The 21,494-nt window shown below is 43.5% G+C and overlaps 1 protein-coding gene across 2 annotated transcripts in view; it reads left to right on the top strand.

Annotated features, from left to right (window-relative positions):
• The window catches only part of LOC106582752 (sodium-coupled neutral amino acid transporter 3), a 63,246-nt gene extending 42,529 nt beyond the window's left edge, over positions 1 to 20,717 (top strand). For both annotated transcript variants that reach the window (XM_014166141.2, XM_014166140.2), the window contains 12 exons: positions 1,320 to 1,393; positions 1,851 to 1,943; positions 3,371 to 3,452; positions 11,226 to 11,308; positions 13,373 to 13,431; positions 15,424 to 15,606; positions 15,899 to 15,978; positions 16,191 to 16,291; positions 16,967 to 17,091; positions 17,455 to 17,599; positions 17,686 to 17,789; positions 17,991 to 20,717. In XM_014166141.2, coding sequence (XP_014021616.1) covers positions 1,320 to 1,393; positions 1,851 to 1,943; positions 3,371 to 3,452; positions 11,226 to 11,308; positions 13,373 to 13,431; positions 15,424 to 15,606; positions 15,899 to 15,978; positions 16,191 to 16,291; positions 16,967 to 17,091; positions 17,455 to 17,599; positions 17,686 to 17,789; positions 17,991 to 18,095 — 1,234 coding nt within the window. In that variant the 3' untranslated portion in view covers positions 18,096 to 20,717. The remainder of the gene's footprint in view (positions 1 to 1,319; positions 1,394 to 1,850; positions 1,944 to 3,370; positions 3,453 to 11,225; positions 11,309 to 13,372; positions 13,432 to 15,423; positions 15,607 to 15,898; positions 15,979 to 16,190; positions 16,292 to 16,966; positions 17,092 to 17,454; positions 17,600 to 17,685; positions 17,790 to 17,990) is intronic.
• The last annotated feature ends 777 nt before the right edge of the window (positions 20,718 to 21,494 follow it).

The following is a 21,494-nucleotide window of genomic DNA, read 5'->3' on the forward strand; positions in this document are numbered from 1 at the left end:
TTCCCACAATAAGTTGGGTGAATTTTGGCCCATTCCTCCTGACAGAGCTGGTGTAACTGAGTTAGGTTTGTAGGCCTCCTTGCTCGCACACACTTGAGGTCCGGGCATTGTGATGGCCACTCTAATACCTTGACTTTGTTGTCCTTAAGCCATTTTGCCACAACTTTGGAAGTATGCTTTGGGTCATTGTCCATTTGGAAGACCCATTTGTGACCAAGCTTTAACTTCCTGACTGATGTCTTGAGATATTGCTTCAATATATCCACATAATTCTCCTCATGATGCTGTCTATTTTGTGAAGTGCACCAGTCCATCCTGCAGCAAAGCACCCCCACAACATGATGCTGCCACCCCTGTGCTTCACGGTTGGGATGCTGTTCTTCGGCTTGCAAGCCTCCCCCTTTTTCCTCCAAACATAACGATGGTCATTATGGCCAAACAGTTCTTTTTTTGTTTCATCAGACCAGAGGACATTTCTCCAAAAAGTACAATCTTTGTTCCCATGTGCAGTTGCAAACCGAAGTCTGGCTTTTTTTATGGCGGTTTTGGAGCAGTGGCTTGTTCCTTGCTGAGCGGCCTTTAAGATTATGTCGTTATAGGACTCGTTTTACTGTGGATATAGATACATTTGTATCCGTTTCCTCCAGCATCTTCAGAAGGTAGTTTGCTGTTGTTCTGGGATTGATTTGCACTTTTCGCACCAAAGCACGCTCATCTCTAGGAGACAGAACACATCTTCTTCCTGGGCGTATGACGGCTGCGTGGTCTCATGGTGTTTATACTTGCATACTATTGTATGTACAGATGAACGTGGTACCTTCAGGCGTTTGGAAATTGCTCCCAAGGATGAACCAGACTTGTGGAGGTCCACCATTTTTTTTCTGAGGTCTTCTGATTTCTTTAGATTTTCCGATGATTTCAAGCAGAGGCACTGCGTTTGAAGGTAGGCCTTGAAATACATCCACAGGTACACCTCCAATTGAATCAAATTATGTCAATTAGCTTATCAGAAGCTTCTAAAGCCATGACATACTTTTCTGGAATTTTCCAAGCTGTTTAAAGTTAACTTAGTGTATGTAAACTTCTGACCCACTGGAATTGTGATACAGTGAATTATAAGTGAAATAATCTGTCTGTAAACAATTGTTGGAAGAATTTCTTGTGTCATGCACAAAGTAGATGTCCTAACCGACTTGCCAAAACTATAGTTTGTTAACAAGAAATTTGTGGAGTCGTTGAAAAACAAGTTTTAATGACTCCAACCTAAGTGTATGTAAACTTCCGACTTCAACTGTACTTTCTTTCCCTCCTTCCTCCAGGTTTCTGCTGACTGTTGTGGCGGTCCTCTCCTGCTATTCCATTCACCTGCTGCTCAAATCCTCTGGCATTGTGGGTAAGCTGGCCCTCGTCTTCAATTGACCTCATGCTTCAATAGTGCGTGTGTAACAACACTGTAACCCGTAGGGATGGGTCACACTATTGCTGAACCATTGATAGGAGATGATGGTATTACATATTGAGGGATGCTGCAGTGTCAAGTCACAGGGATTGGGCCAGATGGAGCCAGATGCCGCACTAGCATGTCTTGATTAATTTGGTATTTCCCTGTAATTCTGTGAATAGTTCCCCAATGGCCCAGCATTAAGGATGTTTACAAAACCTTATATATTGTTCTTCATATTCAGCTATAGGGGCCTAGCATGGAAATAGAGGCCCGGCATGAAAAACCTGTAAATGAACCAGGGGATTCTACACTGACTATCTAACTAAGTGTTGTTTAACTTACTACCTGGGTGTCCCCCTGTAAAGCTGTGTAATGATGATGTTGCGCAACCCGCTTCCTCTCCCAGGAATCCGAGCCTATGAACAGCTTGGCTACAGGGCCTTTGGCACCCCAGGCAAGATGGCCGCCGGTATCGCCATCACACTGCAGAACATCGGAGGTGAGAAGTCACTGTGGTCACTGGTCTAGTGTCCCACAACACAAATCTCTGTGTGTTTGTACAGGCTATGGTGTTATTATAAATCACAAAGCTCAGCAGCAGACAGGCAGACTGTCTCGTCTTCCTGGCCGTTCGATTCACCTAAAACTGTTCACTTGGAGTGCAGCCCTTCACATTACCCACCTATACTTTAGTCCATATTTACATAGCGCTAATACAGCCCTAACTTAACCCTTATGGTTTCAATATGCTGGTCTGGGAAACATGACAGTAGACATTTGAGGAAAATATCTCTCTTTGTCTGTCTCCCTCTCTCTCCCCATCTCTAGTCTCTCTGTATGATATAGGGGAGTATTCGGATCTAAGGCCAGCCGTCCAGTATATATTATATATATTTTTTATTTAACTAGGCAAGTCAAACAGCTGCTGCCGTGGATGTGGTGGTGTGTTGGCAATGGTCAGACTTCCCTCTCACTGCTAACAACCACTGAACAGTGCAGTGGCTGCCTGCCTGGCTGGCTGCGTGTGTGTGTGCTTGGGCAAATCCCTAGCTGTGACAGACACAGTCAGCAGTAGTCAGAAGCCATGTTACCAATCTTTGATTTGTTTCGGGACCTGATAAATAGCTTTAAATTGTTCTAAATCTATTTACAACTAATGCCTTTTGAAACCCACTTTCCACACCGTACCGTATTTTTTTCTAGATATCTGTAAGTATTTCTTTCTCGCTCGCTAGATAAGGCGGGATATTTTTGTGTCTGTAAAATTAAGAATGCAAGAAATGGATATGGAAATGCCTTTATGTGCAAATATTGGTATAATAACCATCATATCATGAGATGACATGTCGTGTGGTCCTCCCACCACGACTCGGGAAAGCATACCGTTTATTAGGCTGAAATAGGTTATGATTAACTTTACAAGGTTGTGAAAGTGAACGCGGTGATTGATGCTCCTTTCCAATAAATGTTGAGGGTCTTACTCTGGAGACGATGATGATCGATGCTTTGCTGGTGTTTGACCAATAAAAATATTATTGCTTGTTTCTCCATAATAGTCCATAATAGTCTGTCCTACCCCCACTGTATCTGCCAGCTGTTGGGTAGAGCGCACGCGCCAAGACCAGAGTGGGCACATACGCAATGTAACGAAACCATTTTTTGGGACCAAACCATCAGTAGAGTTGGTTTGCAATGGAAACCCATTTCAACTGTATTATTTAAGTTATTTTATTGTGCAATATGTCACCATGCACAGCCTTTTATCCCCATCAAGTTAATTTGATGGAGAAAAAAAATTCAGGTGGGAAAATGTGCATATTTCATGCAGATTGTTGAATATTCGCATGAAAATCTGTTGCCAGTTGAATGGATACCAAGCTACTGACTGTGTCACTCATAGTTCGGTCTGTCTCTATTCCCTCACAGCCATGTCCAGCTACCTGTACATCGTCAAGTCTGAGTTCCCATTGGTCATCCAGGCCTTCAGTAGAGCGGACCCCAACGCTGAGTGAGTACTCATTGGTCTATCCACTAGATCTACCTGAACATTTCTCTACATTCCAGTGCCCCGTTTAGTAGACAAATGTTTGCACATAGAAAATGCATGAGTAGAGTCGATGTGATTCCTTCTTCTACATGTCAGAGGCATGTTTGTTCTATAAAGTATATTCATATCTGAATGTTCCGCACCGTTGTGCTCTGCTGAACGTTCAGATGTAGGCCACTGCCTAGAGACTTCCCTTTCTGCCTTGTGTAGCTTTAGCTGGTAGCTGAGCTTGTACCATTACCCAGGCTCACCTGGCATGGGCTGTGGGGTGGCGTCCTCAGAGGTTGGTGCAGTGTACAGTGGCCTGGTGGCCTTGGCCTAGTATTCCAGGGGAGGGGTGGGGCAGGGGCGTGAGTCTGCTATTGGCTAGACAGAACCAAGGGGATTGTCAGGCATGGCTAGCACACACCACTTCTGCCGGTCCAACCCCCAGGTTGAGGTGACAACTGCTCCAAACAGCAGTATTGTGGTGATGGGGGTGGTGTGTTGGGGCGCAACTGCAGTCCCTGGCAGTAAGAAGGGGATTCCTGCTCTGCTACTCCCCCTGGCCGGATCTAAAAACAAACTCTGGACTAGACCGGAGAGGACAGGGAGTGCTGAGAGCTGAGCCCTGTCCTGCTCTACCCAACCAGCCAGCCAGGCAGGCTGCTCTAGGAAGCGTCATTCCACAACTCCCTTCTCTTTTAGTCTGTCCAAAGGGCTCAGCCCTGCATCAAAGCACACTGGCTATAGTTGACAAGGGGGAGTTGAATACATGAAATAAATGTACAGCAGTGCAGCCAGAAGAGCAGTAAAATTATGTTAATGGTGTTGAGACGGCTTCACCATACGTTCTCTCTGCTCTAGGTTTGACCCCTGTTTGTTATCCGGCCTGATGTTCTGCCTCCTGTCTGTGTTTATTCGTGTCCTGTAGCTAAGTGTTTCAGTGTTGTAGTTATGCGTGTGTGTTTCATTTCTGGGAGAGGGCAGATATTTCTCCTTAGGGATTTTAGAGCTCTTTGAAGGCCTATCAGCACCCTTTGTTGTTGATGAGGAGGGGTGTGACAGATTCAAATTGTGACGTGGGGGTGTGTATGTTGGGGGTAGAACCAGTAGTATGTTGGTTCACGCACACACATGCTCATGTGACAGCTGACAAGTGGCCAACTTCAAGAGGCCACACTCAATGTATTGTCAGCCCAGGCCCAAACATGACATGAGTAAGCCTCTCGACGCCCAAACATCCACCCACTTACAGATGTTCTATAGACTCACTCTCTCTCTCTGTCCAATGGCCAGCAGCTAGTACTTTTGTAACATTCAGTTTTCTGGTTTCATTTATCAAAGGTGCGTGCGCACAGAAAAGACTAAACCTTGCACGTTTTTCCCCAGAGGTTGGTATTTAGACATTTTGAAATTGACGGGAAAGTGTGCGTATCAATATTTTGTTTATCAATACATGATAGAAACACAATCTCCTGCCTTGGTATAGGCTCTGAGATTAAACAGGCTATTATGTCGTGCTCCTATCGCACAGCAATACTGTAGCCTACCCATACTGTCATAGGCTACCGGTCTATTTACTGTCAGGCATTGTTGTCTATTCAATGAGCGATTGATAAATGGTAGCCTAATACTTGTCGGTGGCGGGAATAAACCAGTCATATCAGAAAATGAGAGACATGCCCTGCAATATGATTATGATTTAGGCCTATATAATAAAAGTTAAATGAATAGGAGACATGCTGCTATGCGATCTTCTTACCAATGGGAAATGCATTTGTTTTATGATTAGGCCTACGCTTTAATGTTTTTATTAGCGTACCATTATTATAATTCCTGTGCATCAAGCACCACCTCCGTTTCACCCAAAATAACAATATTTGCTTGCAATACAGTTGCTCAACCACTAGAAGTTATGCTTAAGCATGGTCTGAGATTTGCGTGGAGATACGCACACTTTATCGTCAATTTCTTTGCTGGAAAACTGATGCGTGCAAGGTTTAGTCTTTTCTGTGCGCATGCATCAGTTTTCCTGCAAAGGTTGGTAGGGGTTTGTTTACAGTGGGGGAAAAAAGTATTTGATCCCCTGCTGATTTTGTATGTTTGCCCACTGATAAAGAAAGGATCAGTCTATAACTTTAATGGTAGGTTTATTTGAACAGTGAGAGACAGAATAACAACAAAAATATCCAGAAAAACGCATGTCAAAAATTTTATAAATTGATTTGCATTTTAATGAGGGAAATAAGTATTTGACCCCCTCTCAATCAGAAAGATTTCTAGCTCCCAGGTGTCTTTTATAGAGGTAACGAGCTGAGATTAGGAGCACACTCTTAAAGGGAGTGCTCCTAACCGCAGCTTGTTATCTGTAAAAAAGACACCTGTCCACAGAAGCAATCAATCAATCAGATTCCAAACTCTCCACCATGGCCAAGACCAAAGAGCTCTCCAAGGATGTCAGGGACAAGATTGTAGACCTACACAAGGCTGGAATGGGCTACAAGACCATCGCCAAGCAGCTTGGTGAGAAGATGACAACATTTGGTGCGATTATTCGCAAATGGAAGAAACACAAAATAACTGTCAATATCCCTCGGCCTGGGGCTCCATGCAAGATTTCACCTCGTGGAGTTGCAATGATCATGAGAACGGTGAGGAATTAGCCCAGAACTACACGGGAGGATCTTGTCAATGATCTCAATGCAGCTGGGACCATAGTCACCAAGAAAACAATTGATAACACACTATGCCGTGAACGACTGAAATCATGCAGCGCCCGCAAGGTCCCCCTGCTCAAGAATACATATACATGCCCGTCTGAAGTTTGCCAATGAACATCTGAATGACTCAGAGGACAACTGGTGAAAGTGTTGTGGTCAGATGAGACCAAAATGGAGCTCTTTGACATCAACTCAACTCGCCGTGTTTGGAGGAGGAGGAATGCTGCCTATGACCCCAAGAACACCATCTCCATCGTCAAACATGGAGGTGGAAACATGCTTTGGGGGTGTTTTTCTGCTAAGGGGACAGGACAACTTCACCGCATCAAAAGGACGATGGACAGGGCCATGTACCTTCAAATCTTGGGTGAGAACCTCCTTCCCTCAGCCAGGGCACTGAAAATGGGTCGTGGATGGGTATTCCAGCATGACAATGACCCAAAACACACGGCCAAGGCAACAAATGAGTGGCTCAAGAAGAAGCACATTAAGGTCCTGGAGTGGCCTAGCCAGTCTCCAGACCTTAATCCCACAGAAAATCTGTGGAGGGAGCTGATGGTTCGAGTTGCCAAACATCAGCCTCGAAACCTTAATGACTTGGAGAAGATCTGCAAAGAGGAGTGGGACAAAATCCCTCCTGAGATGTGTGCAAACCTGGTGGCCAACTACAAGAAACGTCTGACCTCTGTGATTGCCAACAAGGGTTTTGCCACCAAGTACTAAGTCATGTTTTGCAGAGGGGTCAAATACTTATTTCCCTCATTAAAATGCAAATCATTTTATAAAATTTTTGACATGCGTTTTTCTGGATTTTTTTGTTGTTTTTCTGCCTCTCACTGTTCAAATAAACCTACCATTAAAATTATAGACTGATCATTTCTTTGTCAGTGGGCAAACGTACAAAATCAGCAGGGGATCAAATACTTTTTTCCCCCACTGTATGGCCTCGGGCTCTTTAAATAGAGTTGGGTTTACAGTGATTCATACAGTCTGACGGCTGGATTAGGGCCTGTCACGCATGCACGCGTGAGCACACACACACACACACACACACACACACACACACACACACACACACACACACACACACACACACATTTGTTTTACTATCCTTGTGTGGACCAAGCAATTGATTCCCATTCAAAATCCTATTTTCCCTAATCTTAACCTAAAAACTTTAAACCTAACCTTAATTCTAACCCTAATTGTAACCCTAACCCCTAAGCCTAAAATAACCTTTTTCCTTTTGGGTACCGGTGAAATGTTCCCACTTGTCCAAATTTTACTGTCCTTGTGAGGACCCCTCAGAGCCTGGTTCCTCTCTAGGTTTCTTCCTAGCCACTGTGCCACCTAGCCACTGTGCTTCTGCGTCTGCATTGCTTGCCCTTTGGTGTTCTAGACTGGGTATCTGTAAAACACTTAGTGACAACTGCCTGCTTTATAAAATACATTTGATTTGATTTAGAAGCATGCACAACACAGCTAATAGGAGTTTCAGGAGTTGAATGGGTAGAGGGCCACATATTCAGGAAGAGCAGTACAATAGGTAACAGGCAGCTGGATAGAACAGGAGAGGGTTTGAATACAGGGAATAGAATGCTGTATGTAGAAGATGAACGGTATTGGTGAAATGAGGTGTTGTGAATCTGAAACACTCCGAGTGAGACAGAGGGAGATGGACAGGTGGATCACACATGGGGCTGACATAGGGTCCAGGACCCCCTAGACCCTGATCTGTAATGAAATCATCTGGACTCACTCAGTCACGGTCTATGCTTCCTGTTTTCTAGGGACTCTCTAAAGTCCCCTCCAACCCTCCTCTCCACCCACGCACACACCAACACACAGACAAAGGACAGTGCGTTAGCCCACTGTGGGCCGTGGACCAGACAGCCCTGTCTGTTGTATGGTCTTGCTCGCAGAGAAGTTTAAGAATAACAGCCTTAGCATCTTAACCAGGAGCCTATATGTCTGAAAGAGCTTCTCATACCCAGGTTGTAGGATACAATGTGCTGTAACAAGGGCTCAAAGACCCTCTCGCTGAAAAGCGTGTCAGGCTGTGGTTGTATTTTGGTGTAGCATTTAGCCGTCCTGCTACTGATTTCACCTTGGTGTTAATGTAACTACAGTAGCTTGTTCACAGCAAAGTGGCAGCAGCAGGACATGGCCAATCAGGCCTGAGGTATTTCACATAGACACAGTAAAAGACAATTCGATTTCAGGAATCGTTCTCTCAGACTGAGCCCAGGGTATACAGTAAGTGGCACTCAACCTGTGCCAAGCCACCATGTGATCCGACCATGGGGTAAAACATGTATCCAACATTCTCAACACTGAGCATGCAACATGTAACACATCTCAGTGCCTGGTGACGTTCACAAATGCATGAAGTGCACATGTGAACACATGCAGACCGTTATAGGTACAGTATGTACTGTTTATGGCTATTTAGGACCCTCAAATCCAATTTTTTGGCAAATCACAGTTTTAATGGGAGGACGTGTGTTTCCCATATACTGTATAGGAGATGCATGTAGAGGGGCCTGGCCAGTGTTTGGCTGAAGGGAGGGAAAGGGATGGAGGGGGAGTCAGGCTAAGAATAGGATCTCCCAGCCCAGACCTGCTCCTCACACGTACTGGAGCACTGCTCAGGCCAAGGCCCTGTGGAAGGAAAGTATGTTTGGGTCAGGGGAGGGGGTGGGTGTGTGGGACTGGGGGGTTGAAGTGAAGTGTGTTTGGGTTGGAGGGGTAGTTAGTACTTGAGGGTATTTGGGTTGGGGAGGGGATAACTAGAGGGATATGAGGAGAGAGATAGCTGCCAAAAAGCAAGCGGGATAGCGTGGGAACAGGGTGATTCTCAATCATTGAGAAGTTCAACCTCAGTGTTGTTTAGGCCCCTATATGCCACCCTTATTGGAACCGTAAACTTCAACATAAATCAGTAGCCTTACATAAGAGAGTGGCTTAGACCCGCGTGTCAGATGAAAAGAGCAACGTCTCGCAGCGACAACGGTTAGAAATGGACATATTTCCCCAATAAGCGCTACAGGCGTTCCACTGTAAATCAAGGCTGTTTCTATGGCTCTCACAGAACAGACCAGAGCAGACTATTATTCAGACTGGCAGTGACTCAGACTGGCAGTGACTCAGTCGACCAGTCAGCACATGCCGTCATCAGATGAATGATAATGGAAAGTAAAGGAATCAACATTTTTAAAATGAATAGATTTGGTTTACAGTTTCATTATTTTGACCTCCCCACAGTCCATTGGAAAAGGAAGTGTAAACTCTAACATAGTCTATTTGCTAGAAAGGTATCTTGGCAGCATAGATAAAGTGTTTCAGTTTTGAAGCTCATTTCCAGCAATTCTACACAGTTTGGCATGGAGCTAAGAGCTAAGAGACAATATATTCTATACATATACTGTCCATACAATGCATTCAGAAAGTATTCAGACCCTTTGACTTTACAGCTTTACACACAATACTGCATAATGACAAAGCAAAAACAGGTTTTGGAATATTTTCCACAACAAAATGTACTATAAAACTGAAATATCACATTTACATAAGTATTCAGACCATTTTCTCAGTACTTTGTTGAAGCACTTTTGGCAGCGATTACAGCCTTGAGTCTTCTTGGCTATGACACTACAAGCTTGGCACACCTGTATTTGGGGAGATCAGGTCTCTCTCTGTTTTTTTTAATACATTAGCAAAAAATTCTAAACCTGTTTTCGCTTTGCCATTATGGGGTATTGTGTGTAGATTGAGGGAAAAAATAAATGTAATCAATTTTAGAATATGGCTGTAATGTAACAAAATGCAGATAAGTCAAGGGGTCTGAGTACTTTCCTTCTGTATATATACAATGCCTTCAGAAAGAATTCAGACCCCTTGACTTTTTCCACGTTTTGTTATGTTACAGTCTTATTCTAAAATTGATTGTCCCAGATGCGACGGCAATAGCGTCATCCGTGGATCTATTGGGGTGGTTTGCAAATTGCAGTGGGTCTAAGGGGTCGGGTAAGGTGGAGGTGATATGATCCTTAACGAGCCTCTCAAAGCATTTCATGATGGCAGAAGTGAGTGTTATGGGACGATAGTCATTTAGTACAGTTACCTTCGCTTTCTTGGGTACAGGAATAATGGTGGCAATCTTGAAGCAAGTTGGGACAACAGAATGGGATAGGGAGAGATTTGGCAGCATTGTGAGGGTTAACATGCTTAAATGTCTTACTCACGTCGGCCACGGAGAACAAGAGCTCACAGTCCACGGGAGCTGTGGTGGACCATGTCGGCGGCACTGTGTTTCCCTAGGAAGCAGGCGAAGAAGGTGTTTAGCTTGTCCGGGAGCAAGACGTCGGTGTCCGCGACATGGCTGGTTTTCACTTTATAATCCGTGATTGTCTGAAGTCGTGTCTGAGCCGTTGAATTGTGACTTCACTTTGTCTCTGTACTGACGTTTTGCGGTGGTATGTGGTGGTATGCACTTTCAGTTTTGTGCGAATGCTGCCATCTAACCATGTTTTTTTGGTTTGGATAGGTTGTAATGACTAAAACAGTAACTTCAAACCTTGCTTACATTTGTATATGATCACATATATCTCTCTATGCGTGGAAATACTTTGGAACAGATTTCCAAAATGAAAATCACTTGGAGCTGATTTGCTGGTGTTTTTAGTCTTATGTCCCACAACAACAAAATAAAAAGAGAACTGGGGTGCAAATAAAATCAACCGTGTGCCGCCAGTTGGGGAACCCTGCTGTAAACTGTCATTATGCTAACGCTAGCTATCATTGGCTCGTGAAACTACCGCTAACTTCCTTCATACTGGACCCGGAGACATAAAAACAGTATCCAGAGTGGTATTTTGTTGCAGCTAGCGATATTAATAAAAAAATATATATATATTCCTACCCCCCCTCAAAATAAATAAATAAAGTAATTTGTGGACCCCAGTTTGAAAACCCCTGCTGTAAGTAACCTCTCTCCTCTGTCTTATTTTCCCTCTCTCTGCTCTCTCACTAGTTTATGGTACTTGAATGGGAACTACTTGGTGGTCATGGTCTCTATTGGCATCATCTTACCATTGGCCCTGATGAAGCAGCTCGGTAAGTTGCACCTCTTCTCCCCTCCTCTAACCTCTTTGTTTTCCCTCAAAATAACATCAACCTTGTATGTGTCACCAACCAGGTAACAAACCAAACCTGTGTTTACACAACTCAATACTGTTTTACTTAACAGAGCTAAAGCCAAGCCGTTATGCTCTGGGAGATAAGGTGTTAAGGTCCCCGGCAAGGTTACTAATCAAGTTCGCTGTACCACCACTACAAAAGTACACACACGGCTGTCAAAAGGTTAATTAGAGTTACCAGCCTCAGAAATTGCAGCCCAAATAAATGCTTCACAGAGTTCAAGTAGCAGACACATCTCAACATCAACTGTTCAGAGGACACTGTGTGAATCAGGCCTTCATGGTCGAATTGCTGCAAAGAAACCACTACTAAAGGACACTAATAAGATGAAGAGACTTTGCTGTTGACATTGTCTGTGATTTATTCACAAATCAAGGCACACTTAACCAGCATGGCTACCACAGAATTCTGCAGCGATACGGCATCCCATCTGGTTTGCGCTTAGTGGGACTATCATTTGTTTTTCAACAGGACATTGACCCAACACAGCTCCAGTCTGTGTAAATGCTATTTGACCAAGAAGGAGAGTGATGGAGTGCTACATCAGATGACCTGGCCTCCACAATCACCCGACCTCAACCCAATTGAGATGGTTTGGGATGAGTTGGACCGCAGAGTAAAGGAAAAGCAGCCAACAAGTGCTCAGCATATGTGGGAACTCCTTCAAGACTGTTGAAAAAGCATTCCAGGTGAAGTCAGTTGAGAGAATGCCAAGAGTGTGCAAAGCTGTCATTAAGGCAAATGGTGGCTACTTTGAAGAATCTCAAATATAAAATATATTTTGATTTGTTGAACACTTTTTTTTGGTTACTACATGATTCCAGATGTGTCATTTCATAGTTTTTATGTCTTCACTATTATTCTACAATGTAGAACATATTCAAAATAAAGAAAAACCCTTGAATGAGAAGGTGTGTCCAAACTTTTGACTGGTACTGTATTTATGTACACTACCGTTCAAAAGTTAGGGGTCACTTAGAAATGTCCTTGTTTTTTAAAGAAAAGCAATTTCTTTTGTCCAAAATATCAAAATTGTTCAGAAATACAGTGTTGACATTGTTAATGTTGTAAATGACTATTTTACGCCTACACCTTCCAGCTACAGAGGCCCATTATCAGCAGCCATCACTCCTGTGTTCCAATGGCACGTTGTGTTGTGTTTATCATTTAATGATAAACTTGGATTAGCTAACACAACGTGCCATTGGAACACAGGAGTGATGGCTGCTGATAATGGGCCTCTGTACGCCTACGCCTTCCAGCTACAATAGTCATTTACAACATTAACAATGTCTACACTGTATTTCTGAACAATTTGATGTTATTTCAATGGACAAAAAATGTGCTTTTCTTTCAAAAACGAGGACATTTCTGAGTGAACCCAAACTTTTGAACAGTAGTGTGTGTGATTTAAATGATGAGGTGGAGGAATAGAGGGGTGTGATAAGGTTCCCATTGACATGTGGAGGTCCTGACATCATTGACAACACTCATGGGTCGTGTAACACAGCAGCCTATCAGACCCTCACAGCGCTCCCTCTCTCCTGTCCTGGTATTGGTGCTGCCGTGGAAATGTCAGAGGCCCAATTAGCTTCATGTCTCCACGGAGCTCAGAAACATGGAGTAGACAAGCAGAAGACAACACTAACACAGATAAGACCTTGCATCACACACACATTGCATCCACTGGGAATTATGGTGGCTCCATGCACCTGCAGCACACTGATTTCATTTCAAGAAATTAAGCGAATCAATCACCTCCTTTCACTCTACACTGGTATTCATGTCCATGTTAAAGACATGTAATCGGAGGTGGCCTTTCTCCAATTCTAGTGTAGTCACCCAACTCAATATAACACTGTAGAAAACCTCCCTGTAAATTACAACTCCAGGAGTCAGATGTGGGTTGAATGGCAATGAACTCACAATTCTATTCCATTGTTTCTAATATAACATTTGTCATTGTTTTGTGCTCTACAGGCTACCTGGGCTACACCAGTGGTTTCTCCCTTAGCTGCATGGTCTTCTTCCTCAGTGCGGTAGGTTTGCTTCTTCTCCATCGTCTCTCTCCATTCGTTAAGTTCATCTTATTAAGTGTCATTTTTTATGTCACGTGCACAAGTCCAGTGAAATGCCTTTCTTGCTAACTCAAAACCCAACAGTACAATAATCAACAACAATGTATTACTAGAAAAAAGCACACGAGAACTAAGAGCAATAAATATGAAATACACAAAGTATGCATACTAAACTCAGCAAAAAAAGAAACGTCCACTCAGTCAACTGCGTTTATTTTCAGAAAACTTAACATGTGTAAATATTTGTATGAACATAACAAGATTCAACAACTGAGATATAAACTGAACAAGTTCCACAGACATGTGACTAACAGAAATTGAATAATGTGTCCCTGAACAAAGGGGTGGTCAAAATCAAAAGTAACAGTCAGTATGTGGTGTGGCCACCAGCTGCATTAAGTACTGCAGTGCATCTCCTCCTCATCGACTGCACCAGATTTGCCAGTTCTTGCTGTGAGATGCTACGCCACTCTTCCACCAAGGCACCTGCAAGTTCCCGGACATTTATTGGGGGAATGGCCCTAGCATGCTGGAGGGTCATGTCAGGATGAGCCTGCAGGAAGGTTACCACATGAGGGAGGAGGATGTCTTCCCTGTAACACACAGCGTTGAGATTGCCTGCAATGACAACAAGCTCAGTCCGATGATGCTGTGACACACCGCCCCAGACCATGACCCTACACCTCCAAATCGATCCTGCTTCAGAGTACAGGCTTTGGTGTAACGCTCATTCCTTCAATAAACGTGAATCCGACCATCACCCCTCGTGAGACAAAACCGCAACTCGTCAGTGAAGAGCACTTTTTGCCAGTCCTGTCTGGTCCAGCGACGGTGGGTTTTTGCCCATAGGCGACATTGTTGCCGGTGATGTCTGGTGAGGATCTGCCTTACAACAGGCCTACAAGCCCTCAGTCCAGCCTCTCTCAGCCTATTGTGGACAGTCTGAGCACTGATGGAGGGATTGTGCGTTCCTGGTTTAACTCGGGCAGTTGTTGCCATCCTGTACCTGTCCCGCGGGTGTGATGTTCGGACTGATCCTGTGCAGGTGTTGTTACACATGGTCTGCCACTGCGAGGATGATCAACTGTCCGTCCTGTCTCCCTGTATAGCTGTCTTAGGCGTCTCACATTACAGACATTGCAATTTATTGCCCTGGACACATCTGCAGTCCTCATGCCTCCTTACAGCATGCCTAAGGCACGTTCACGCAGATGAGCAGGGACCCCAGGCATCTTTCTTTTGGTGTTTTTCAGAGTCAGTAGAAAGGCCTCTTTAATGTCTTAAGTTTTCATAACTGTGACCTTAATTGCCTACCGTCTGTAAGCTGTTAGTGTCTTAACGACTGTTCCACAGGTGCATGTTCATTAATTGTTTATGGTTCATTGAACAAGCATGGGAAACAGTGTTTAAAACCCTTTACAATGAAGATCTGTGAAGTTTTTTGGATTTTTATGAATTATCTTTGAAAGACAGGGTCCTGAAAAGGGGATGTTTCTTTTTTTGCTGAGTTTATATACAGGAATTATTTAAAAAGTCAGTTCACATCATCTGAGTGGATGAAGGTTTATGTGATTTGTCACTCATAACTTGGCAGATCTCCTTATTGGTTCCACTCTCTCCCTGTATCTATTTTCATAGGTATTTCATATATGGGAATGGTTTGTGTTGATGGCAGTAAACACATCAAAGGGAAAGAGCTCAACCAAAGTCCTTAGACTGACTCACTCTAATCTACTGTGAAATGGCTTTTCTGGGCTCTGTGATACTCCCTCTCCTTCCCTCCTTCTTTCCCCATCTTTCTCGTCCCAGTCCTCCTGTTTCTTCATATGACACTGACCTCTGAGACCTGTTGCTGCATTGCTTGACGTGTAACCCACCTCTCTCTCTCTCTCGTTCTCCCTCTCTCTCATTCATCCTCCTCTCTCTCCTTCCTCTTCCTCGCTCTCCCTGCAGGTGATCTACAAGAAGTTTCAGATCCCCTGTCCCTTCGAGGAGTTCTCGGCAGCCAATCACACAGTGTCTCACCTCGACATTCACCTAAACATCACTGACAACCATGCTACCCATGATAATGGTCTGGTACATGAGATGGATGACTCCCACTGCGGTGCCCGTATGTTCACCATGAACTCTCAGGTATAGCACACCAGACTCGAGGCCCAATGTTTCACCATTGCCCTCGTTCACATTGTCTGTGTCCCAAATGGCATCCCATTCCCTGTGTTGTAAAAGTACTTTTGACCATAGCTGGTCAAAAGTAGTGCACTACATAGGGAATAGGGCACTACTTGAAACGCGGCCTTTGCTCACCTATGTACTGCAAAGGTGCAGGCCATGTAAGTCTAGTAGATGAGTAAATGAGCGGTCCCTCTGAGGTAGTTCAGTGGTCTATGGTAACACTGGGCGTTTGTGTGTGTTTCCTTTACAGACAGCGTACACCATCCCCATCCTGGCCTTTGCCTTTGTGTGTCATCCTGAGGTTCTGCCTATCTACACTGAGCTCCGCAAGTGAGTATGCCTGCCCTTTCCTGCCCTGCTCCGTCTGTCTCCACACAGTGCCTCCCTAGTGTCAGCACGAAACCTGGCATGACACGTATATAGTATATGCAGCCCATGTGGGATTCAAACCCGCAAGACCTTGTTGCGAGCACCAACTGAGCCGTTGGATTGTCAATGCTGGCTGTGACGTTAACCAGTGTGTGTGTGTGTGTGTTATTCAGCCCTACTCAGAGGAGGATGCAGCACGTCTCCAACCTCTCGATCCTTGTGATGTACACCATGTACTTCCTGGCTGCTCTCTTCGGCTACCTGACCTTTTATGGTGAGCACTTTCACTTCACCACCCATGCCCTTTCCTCTGCCTGAAATATACTGTACTCATGACTATGTGTGCTATAGCCTCGAAGGCCCAGGCTTCTCACGTTACGTTCGAAAGCCCGGGGAGGTTCTCCTCAGAAGGTAGTCTAACGTGGGTTGAATATCTAGATGGAAACCTATCAAGTATTTTCCATGGGTGGAGTTCCAAAGAGACATTGTGTTTCGAAAATAAAATCTGACTTGCAACAAGCTAGCATGCATAAGATACAAAACAAATGCCACACTGTTGTGTGCAGTAACGTATAATTGAACAGAAACATTATGTCCTTTTGGGATAGTCCCCTGTGCCTTCATGAACATACTGAATGTTATTGAACAGTTGCAATGTCAGTTTTGTTGAATGGAAATTACAATAATAAATTATTATTACCCAAACACTTGTTTGCAGCGAGTTGCCTCAGTCTATTGGAAATAGGAGCATAACTCTCCCTTGTGGTCATTATGTAGTACTGCACACTACACTGTACTATTATGTTATACCTTGTGACACGTTGGATTATGTGTTTCAATGAGGAACAGCCGTCATCAATGTCTCAGTCAACACAAGTACGGCTTAGTTTGGGTTTTTTAGTGTATAATACTGTACCTCTTGATGTTCCCCCTGATGTTACCTTTACAGGTAAGACCGAGACAGAGCTGCTGCACACATACAGCAGGATCGACCCTTATGACACGCTGATCCTGTGCGTGCGATTGGCTGTCCTCACCGCTGTCACACTGACCGTCCCCATTGTGCTCTTCCCAGTAAGTTACACCCCCCTCCACTATACACTCTTCCCTCGTTTAAAAGACAGGGAACTGATATTGTATACTAGCTGTTGGGGTGGGATTGGTGTGGGGTCTGAGGGGGGTTACTAGGTGGCTTTTGACCAATCATTTGGATTCCTCATGTCTTAATCTGAAATGATGGGTGTCGTGGCTTGCTGAATTGAGATGCTCATTTGAAGTGGGATGACCCTGTTGTTTCTGAGAGTACCTCACGGATTCCTTTACTTTACTGCCTTTCCCCCTCCTTATCTCTCTCCCCCTCCCTCCTTATCTCTCTCCCCCTCCCTCCTTCTCTCTCTGCCCCTCTCCATCTCTCTCACGCTCTATCTATCCCCTCAGGTGCGGAGGGCTCTGAATCAGATGTTCTTCGCCAGTAAGTCGTTTAATTGGCTTCGTCACGTGGCCATCGCCGTCACCCTACTCTCCTTCATCAACATGTTGGTCATCTTCGCCCCCAACATCCTGGGAATCTTCGGCATTATCGGTTAGTTGCACAGATTAAACCTAGAAGTGTAAACTGTAGCCCTGCTCTCCATCCCACTCACTTCCTCCATCCTCTTCCTCCTCCAGGTGCCACATCTGCCCCCTGTCTGATCTTCATCTTCCCTGCTATCTTCTACATCCGCATTGTGCCTAAGGAGCAGGAACCCATGCACTCCATCCCCAAGATACTGGTGAGCACATATCTCATCCTCTCCCCTGTCTCACCCTAGCCATACGCTATATCACCATAGCGTGATGGCATCTTTCTAAGCCTCTCCACGATAATTGTAATATGATCTTTATGATTAGTATTGTGTCCTTATGGTTACTGTATGGTTATGGTTACCCCGTTAAAATACATTCTAATGATGGTGTTTCCTCTGTCCTCCCAGGCCGCATGTTTCGCTGGTCTGGGGGTCGCCTTCATGATCATGAGTTTGAGCTTCATCATCATTGATTGGACAACAGGGAGCAGCAACTCTGGCGGTGGCCACTAGAGGCCGCCCTCTGCACTGTGCAGGCCAGGGTCGGCAAGGGGCTGGCAGGGGCTTTGAAGGGAATCCTAGGAGTGTGTGTTTTAGAACTGTTTCATATAATTGATGCACTATCCCCTCTGTGGTAGAGCAAGGGTTAGAGGTTAAGGGACAAAGTAGTACAGACAAAACAGTCTGTACTACTGTAACGCAGTATGTAGCCCTGCACAGAGGAGTGCTTTATATGAATCATCAGCACTAGACATGGTATTTTTTAAATCATGATAATGTGTATTATTTATGAGTGGGATAGTGCATCCAAGTCAAAACATAATGGAAAATCCTGAAGAAACTCATGATGGCTTCCCTTCCCCCCTCCCTTCATCCATCCTCCCATCCTTATTTATCTCTTTTCCATCCGCCTGTTTCTTTCCCTCCGACGCCTTAATTCATGTCAACTGCAGCTAGTACTGTACAGAAGAAGCACAGATGGAGGTTTGGTTGAATCGCTATGTAAAGGAAGGAAAGGAAAGCACATGACTATACATTATATGTCATTTGGCATCTTTGTATGAGATAATCTGACATTTTGTCAATAGAAGAAATAGCTACATCTATAGATTAGGTGAGTGCTGTAAAAAAAAAAGTCTGCGGCTGTCTTGTATCCTGTCTATCACTTTGTGCCAGTAGCACTCAACTTAACCATCAAAGGGTAGTAGGCTTTTCCAAATATTCTATTGGCACTAGCACACAAAGATACCGTATATTTTCTCACAAGAGTGCATTTAGCCTGAGCTGTTTAATGTGCCAAAGCTAAGGCTGAACGTGGTTTGTGGTTGTCGGGCTTAGTGCAGGCTGATGTCCCATGATGCATTATGGTGTTCAACTCTTGCTGTATCCCTGGTACATACAGTACACTCAGATAATGTGGCGTTCAACCAACCACACACATAGCCTTTTCGTTGAATCAGTAATGTATATTTATTTAACTAGCTATATCCATGTTTTTTAATTTCACAAGTGAGCTAATAGACCTCAGAACAAAGTATTTAACTATATGATCAGGTATCTTGATAGACCTTATAGATGGTATGCGCAGTCTATAGTCGATGATTTTGCATATTGGAGGGTTTAGGTGACAGTCGAATGTGTAGGAGGTGAGCTATAGGGCACTGAGCTGATTAAGAAAAAAAACATATAGAGCCTTTTACATTCATGTTAGTTAGATGATCAACTGACATCCTAGATACAGAATTGACAGATTTTTATGATCAATTGTGTTTTAATTTAAGATCAACAACTTAAACTTGCCTTTTTAACACTAATAGCACATATTTCACTCGTACTTATATTTCTACAATTAATTTGTAACCCTCGTTTTAAATTCAGTACAGTTCAAGTGAACCCTTTCAGTTATTACGAATGGTTAAGCTTACTGTTTTTGGCATGACAAAATATGGAGGAAACGTGTTTTAGTTATGCGTTGGTTGTGACATACTGTCCGTCCATGTTGTTGAACTACTCTTTATTGTATTTTAATATCTCTTTTCCACTTGTTTTGTGATTGATCTTGTGGTTGAAGTTTTAGTGAAGGAAAGCTGATGTGTCACCTGTCCAGTCTGTCTGGTGATTGGCTGATTCATTCATGAATTTACCATAACTACTGTGATATTCAATCCATAATATGTTGATGTTTGGGCTCTATTTCCAAAAACGTATCTGGTCTCTAACAGTGAGGTCTTGTGATCGAGTACAGTTTGACAATTAAGTGAATTGTGATTGTTAGATTTTGTCTGATTCGACAGCCCAATGCCCCTTCTTAATGCTTCTCAATTGTGTAGTGGAACATTAAACACTGTGACATCATATCTCTCAAAAAACCTAAATAGCATTGTTACATTGTTACTAATATATTTTGGCAAGTAACATTGTTACTAATATATTTTGTCAAGTCCTACGTATGTATGTAAGACAATTGTACCTTTTTATTTTTATTTTATTCTAAAACACTGCAGCCGGTGTTGCTTTCTCTTTTGTACATGAATTGATTTGAATTTATAATCAAGAGAATGTTGAGCTGTTTCTTTTACTCATCAACAGCTAAAAGGTTATTGCATGTATCTGACTCAACCCTATATTTCTCCTGGTCTTGCTGAGGCAGTGGTTGTGGTAAAAAGGAATGCCTGGTTAAGACCAGTCAAGGAGGCAACAGTTTGCCATAGACTGGGATTAGGCCTCTTCTGTCTGGGATTGTGTCTACATATCTAGCTACTACCTAACTGTTTCTCTCTGAGAGGCCTTGCTCTTCAATATTCGAGCTTTGCTACCACTATTATAATGTCAGAGGCAACATTCTCAACATTTTGCCTCTTTCTCTTGTACCCAAACCAAACTATGCCAGCTGGTTAACCTGTTGTTATAGCTCTTGTTTTACCTTTGCAATTTATTTCTAAGGAAATTAAAGGACTATGAGTGAATAACAAGTTACATATGAATTTTGGGCTTATAAAGTGGCTTATATAAATAATGTATATAAATGTAAACCCTTTATATTCTTGATGCATATCTAGCTTGTATAGTGTAAATAGCTGGGACAGTTTTAGTCTGACAATTAAAAAACAAATATAGAAGTTTTTACACCTGTGTCACTTATGTCCTTCGTTTGTCTACTATAGCTAATCTAAGTGTTCCTGCTCCATGATCCATGGACCTGTACAGGTTAGGCAAGGACAGGGGCATAATAATCTAGTGGAAGTTCAGCATTGCCTTGACCAGCATGGCAGACCAGAGGAACATGCACTACTGCACAGCTGAACTTGGCCTAGATCATGACTGATGATCCTTGCTTAACCTGTACAGGTAACATCAACTCAAATGTTTATGGGACAACAAGGGGACATTTTCTGGGCAGCTTCCAGCTAGGTCAGATTTTCCCTTCACGTCAAGAGAATTATTACTAATTTCCACCACTTGAGGGCACTACAAACCACTCCATAATGTAGTTTTGTGCACTGTGTTATGAGAATGTGTCTTCTCCGATGCTTCAGTCGACCAAGTACAGAAAATAACATGGTCCTTTTTCATGTTCCAATGTATGTTCAGTGTAAATCTAATACATGTTCAACTCCTGCTACTATTCTCAGATGAATGGGCAATTGAAGGTCATAAGCTGTATTCAGCTCAAGTAAAAACCCCTCACACCATCCAAACATTTCAGACACTGTAGTCATTCATATGAAACATAAATCTTCTTTAATCACTATTAAAAATAACAGCATTTTGGAGAGGACTAACTGTTCCCAGTAGGCCCACATGAAACAGACTAAAGATCAGCTTGAGGGTCCCTTCAACAGAGCATTTCATAGTTGATGGCAGTATGAAAGGGTGTTTTCTTGTTAAGTAGTTAGTGATGGTATAAAATGT

This window comes from Salmo salar, chromosome ssa22 (assembly GCF_905237065.1).
Source record: "Salmo salar chromosome ssa22, Ssal_v3.1, whole genome shotgun sequence".
NCBI classification, from domain to species: domain Eukaryota; kingdom Metazoa; phylum Chordata; class Actinopteri; order Salmoniformes; family Salmonidae; genus Salmo; species Salmo salar.